Raw genomic sequence first — 5,640 nt, 5'->3', positions numbered from 1 at the left:
AGTCAAGGACATTGGGAAATCTTCCTAAGTTACCCGCTGAAATTTTCATTCAGCTCTGGATGTAAGTCCTGAATCCAAGCTGATCAGAAATATCTGCACATAAAGATCTGAAAATTCACATGCTTCTTCAAGAATATCTCCCTAGACATTAAAGGCTTTCCACTTTGATAAAATATTGAGATGAAATTATGCTACAATACTACAGTAAAAGGGTTCAAATTCTGAGGGAGGGGAAAGCATGTGTTATTTCCAACTCTTTCTCTTGTTAGGGGGAACAATATCTACCAAAGAAGAGAATAGCGTTGGTTGGGTTGTGTTTGATCAAGAAGAGGAATGGGTGGTCAGCCCTAAACTCTTCGAACTCAGGGGAAGTCTTGATGTCTCCCATCACCCCTGTTGAAACTGCCACCTCCGTGCCTTCTTCATTGACTACCATGTACGCCCCATGCACAGCCTCAGACATCTTCAGGCTCTCTGCGGAAGAGATACCAGACAGGTTGGCTGAAGGGCTGAACAGGTCGGTCATTCCCAAGGCCATGAAAACAGACGTGAGGTTATATTTCTCCTCCATCTTCATGCGAGGGAGGTACACTTTCACTCTCCTCTCTTCCATCATAGTAGGACTGGTCCACTGTGCGAGTTTTTCAATGCTGATTGTGTTCTCAATCTACAAAAAAAAAAAAAAAAAAAAAAAAAAAAAAAAAGCAGAAAGTGAGATGCCTAAGGTAAGAGTACAATGGACATTATAGCTGTTTTAATACCATTTGATCCTATTTTTTTCATTTATTTTGTGTACAAAATAGAACTGACAATCTTAAATGTATTTGTTTGTCCTGTATGCTTCCTCCTGACTACTGGCTAAATGACATCTGTCTTGATGAAGTTTTCCAAAACTTTGTCATCTGAAAATTTCTCAATGAGATCAAATGTTTTTGTGTAAAAGCAGTTCTTGAAAATGTTAAATCAGATATATGACCGTTTGCAGACCTATACAGCTAACCTTTCAGTAAAACAAAATCTTTTATAATATCTCTCACATTTACGAAAATCAAATTGTAAATCTAATTCTTTCACTGTTTTGTGAAAAAATCTATTAATGATTATTAACAGGACAAGTGGTCCCTATGACTTGTTAACAGTGTTTGAGCTCTACTTTATCAGTGGGAATTGAAATCTTTCTCAAAAATAAATATATGTTAAAAAAAAACACACCTGCTAGCATACTTATACTGCATATAATAAAAAATAAAATAAAGAAAAAACTTCTAGCATACTTATACTGCATACTGCATACCTGCCACTGCATATCCCAACATCCCCTTCTGCAGGGCTACAGCAGCACTGCACTCTGTTTTACCAGATTGAGTCTCAGGCCCCTGCTAGCACCTGGGCAGCTGGTGTGCTCCCCTCATGGTGTCAAAGGACAGCACAAGCTCTGATGGCAGCCAGGTGCCACTGCACTGATAACTCCTGTGCTTCCCCTGACAGGGCCGTACCTGCTCCAGGCCAGAAACCTCGTCAGGCAACAGCACCAACATGCTCAGCTCTCCACTGGCATACGGGAGCTCCAGGATCTTCATTTTCTCCGCAGCCACCATGGCCACCTTAAACGTGCTGTTCTGAATCATCATTTGCACAGGCTTGCTGTCTTGCTGCAAAACAGAAGAAGCATAAGATGATGTGAGCAGGGAGCAATTTTCTCTTTAATTGAGTGTAAGGCTTCAAAGGATGTTGCTCGATCCTCAGGCCGTGTCTCCATTTCATCTCTTGATGGCCGATGGCTGCAGTGCATGGGGCCTGTGGCACGCAGCCTGCTGGCCATGCGAGCTGACAGCTGTCCTGGCCACAGGCTGTGCCTGTGCCCCTACCTTTGTCATGCTGAAGGGCATTTCCTGAGTGTCTTCTTCCTTGAAGGCTCTCTTCCACGTGCCTTTGAAGTATATGGCATTAACGAGGACCAGCGCAGTATTGAGATCAACGGAGCTTGGTACCAGGAAATCTTGGATGCGTCCTGTAAGAAGGAAGCATGGCAGAGAGTGCTGAGACACACCTCTGGTTTTCATGGGTGCTCTGGGGGATTTTGCTTTCATAGCATCAGTCAACCTGGTGTTGCTTGATCTGCTTTTTCTCATTATGAGGAGAGGAAGACAAGGGTCTAGATTATGGTAGGTATGGGCAAACATCCACTACCACTTCTTTAGTCATTACCATTTGTCTCTTTATCCACCCAGGAATTAATGAGCTGTCTTGCGTCTTCTGTAGCTGTTTTGAAGTCAACTTCTTCCAGCCCTGCCTTATAGAATTTCTTTGCACAATTTAAGTATTCCTGTAAAGAGAAGAATTGCATTTGTCAGACTGTTAAGAACTTTAAAGCATATGAATGCGAAATGCAAAATTATTAAATGAAGCAGAATCATTGGTTAAAAGAAATACGAACTTCTATCACATGCTTGAGCATGTCAATCAGCTGTCTTGCTGTAACTGAATCTTGAAGCTGGACAAGAAAGGCTACTTCACATATTTAGACTTGGTACTTTTAGGTTTCTAGGTTTGAATTTTGAAATATTTTCTTCATTTTACCATTACACTTCCAGTTCAGTGAGCATTATTAAGGACATATGATATTTGTTTGCTTCTCTTCGTGCCTGCTTTTTCTTTTGAATTCTGTGTCTGTACATTCCTATTTTTGATTCCAAAACCAAAGCTTTCTTTCACTGAGAATATTTTATATCTGGCTTTGAAAAAAATGAGAAAAATATTTTTGACAGTTTTGGTCTTTGTTCTTTCACATCACATATTCCAGATTCCTCCCTTGAAGGCTGCATTTTTCATTAAAAGGCATTTTTAATGAATAAACAGCAATATGGATTACTCCCTGTAGCTGTTGCAGCACGGGCACATATTTTGCCATTATACCATTGCCTGGCCTCCCCCAAAAAGCCACAGAAAGGTTTGGACTGTTCCTGGGGCCAGAACCAATTCCCCTCGTGGCTAACAGCAACCTCTTCATCAACAGCCAGCAGATTACTATCAGTGGTGCTTCCCTAGGGGGGATCTTGCTGAAGGTTGTACCACAACTCACCGGAAGAACTGGGTATGTTTTCTCAAGGTAGAGCCTGTCAGCGATCTTGAGTACATACGTAGCATTTGGCATGGCAATGCCTGAGAGAAGATCTTTGACTGAGTCATGGATGTGTTCAGAAGGGCCACACTGAGGGGATGACATGTAAACAAGGCAATACATCATGTTAGTTTCTTACCTAGAAAATCAGACCCTAAGGGACCGTCCCCACCAGTAGTAACAGCCAGGCCACTGTGAAATCCCTGCCCCAGACCTGGAGCTGTCCCCTTTGTGACAGCAGCTGCTGTGATGGTGGTGCACTGAACTGACAAATACACCTTTCTCAAGGTAAATCCCCTGAAACACACTTTTTGCAAGAGTGCTGTCATTTCCCTGTCACTGAGTCTTCTGGGCTGTTCCTGCTCACCATCTTCCTGACCTGTTTTGGAGACTCTCCGCTGCAGTCTGCCTGCCATACGCTGGCTCCAGGTGCTGAGCCCCTTCCACATGCTGTCCTCCAGCACTACTTGCAGGTGTACACATGCTCCCCTGCCCAGAAAGGCATCCTGGTGCCCAAAGCATCCTGCCCCATCCTGTCACTTGTTCTGGTGCAACTTGTGCAACCTGCCTTCTTTCCCTGGCTTTAAACATGAGTTACAGGTGTAACGAGTTACCTCCCTCCACAGACCTGCTTGGTTTGAGAGAATTTCTGTCATTTTTGACATGATCTGAAACTGCCTGGAGCAGCGCAGAGTAATTCTCATTCTGTCTGGAGGAGAAAATAGGGCAGAAAGGGAGATAACCTATTTCTTTACCTGGGAGTCAGTGGTGCCTCCCATTCCTGTGATGTTATCAAAGTGAAGAACCTGGAAGAGAAAATGTCAGTGGGAGAAATGACAAGCATGACCAAAAATGTTATGCATTTAAAATTTACACATGATGTTTGAGGTAGACCTGTTGGCTCAGGAAACAAAAACAGAAACAGACAAAAAATGCTGACTGAGAACATAGATGAACTGAAAAGTTACAAGTGATCTTGTAACTGATTTATACCTCAAGTAGACTTCTGAGAAATTGTGAGTATCACCCTTTTCTTAAGTAACAATTTTTTTCAGTAAACATCTAGAAATTAACTTAATTGCATATTATTTCTCATTTTATTTCTCATTTCATATTATATATATTTATATATAATACTACTTCTCTTCCTTTCTTTTATCTTTTTTTATACCAATAGAAAACCAACCAACCAAGCAAACAAACAACAACAACAACTAGAAAAAAACACATAATTTGGAAGATGTCAGAATTTAGAAAAAAATAATATAGTAAAATTTCCTGACCGGTGATCCATTTAGTTACTGTCCTTGATATTTCTTTTTTCTTAGTTGAAACTAATCACCACCTATATTGAAAATACACACACACATCTTTTAGAATGTTCTCCAGCTTTAAATAATCTCCAATCTCCATTTTGTGACTAGCTTATTTCTGGTGCATTAAAATGTGAGAACCTCATCAGTGGATAATATATTTCAGTGATGTTACTTAGAAGGATCGACAAGCAGAAGTAGAGGCCACTTTACACCCCAAGTAAGTAACTTACCTTCTCCATCTGAGATTCAGTGTTACCTCTTGCTCCCAGGTAGACCATGGCCAGAGCTGAAATGATGCTCAGGGGAGAATAGCAGATGTTCTCGTTGGCATGGTGGACTTTCAGCTCCCTGAATACATCAAAACAGAATTCTGCACTTGCTGCGCTGATGGAGCCCATTGTGAAATCTCTGTTGTCTAAAGCAAACAGAAACAGTCTGACTTACTGCATTGAAATAAAATATGAATTGCGATGCAAGAAAGTCAATGCACTTGAACCCCCATACATGGTGCTCAACTTTTTTGAGTAAACAGAATACAGTGGTGTGTATTTAAAAGGCAGGTGTGCGATCAAAATGCTGGATAGCTACCAGTTATGTGTAGACTGGTGATTCTTTTGTTTGAAACTTGAGTCCTCCTCTGTACATGTATACTATATTGTTGAAAATATTGCAAAGTCTATTAGTTACCTTGAAAGAAGCACACTGATAATCTTTTCGTATTTTGTAGGGGAAAAATGACACAGAGCTTTGTTTTCAGACTCTTCATTCATGTGAGACTCCAACCAGGTTCTTCACTACAGTTTTTAATGTCACTTTTAAAATCAATGTGTTCTAACACCGGTTACTTCATCAGAGGTCTCAAAAGTTAGCATCATTACTTTTTTTCCTTTTTTTTTTTTTCTTTTTTTTTTTTTATAAAAGCCACCTTTTAATTAAAAAGGGCTTGTTTAGTCTGTGTTTAGCTTGCAGATTGTTCACATCTGCAGTGTTTAAACATTTTCTCTGCCTTTTTTCTGACACTATTCTAAAATTGTCCCTGCAACAGCAACACTGTAAAGCCTAATGCAGCAGTAGGGTGTTTATACCATCTATATCTTTCCATATATTGTCACAAGCAGAGAGAACCTTTTAAGGTGAAATTTCTCCATGTGCTGGGAAAATCCAGGATACTCTGCCAAATGCATCACTCTCCATGTGGAATCA

At 40.6% G+C, this 5,640-nt stretch overlaps 1 protein-coding gene across 1 annotated transcript; it reads right to left on the bottom strand.

Moving 5' to 3' along the window:
- Positions 1 to 265: 265 nt before the first annotated feature.
- LOC311207227 (ovalbumin-related protein Y-like) lies at positions 266 to 4,835 on the bottom strand (the record flags this gene model as incomplete). The annotated part of the gene is made up of 7 exons (XM_084283156.1): positions 266 to 667; positions 1,497 to 1,652; positions 1,869 to 2,011; positions 2,209 to 2,326; positions 3,083 to 3,211; positions 3,877 to 3,927; positions 4,668 to 4,835. The coding sequence occupies 7 exons, from the start codon at positions 4,833 to 4,835 to the stop codon at positions 266 to 268; spliced, it is 1,167 nt and encodes a 388-aa protein (XP_084139282.1).
- Positions 4,836 to 5,640: the final 805 nt, after the last annotated feature.

This window comes from Netta rufina, assembly GCF_964035555.1.
Source record: "Netta rufina genome assembly, chromosome: 2".
Classification (NCBI taxonomy): domain Eukaryota; kingdom Metazoa; phylum Chordata; class Aves; order Anseriformes; family Anatidae; genus Netta; species Netta rufina.
This window is presented reverse-complemented; position numbering and strand designations above follow the sequence as displayed.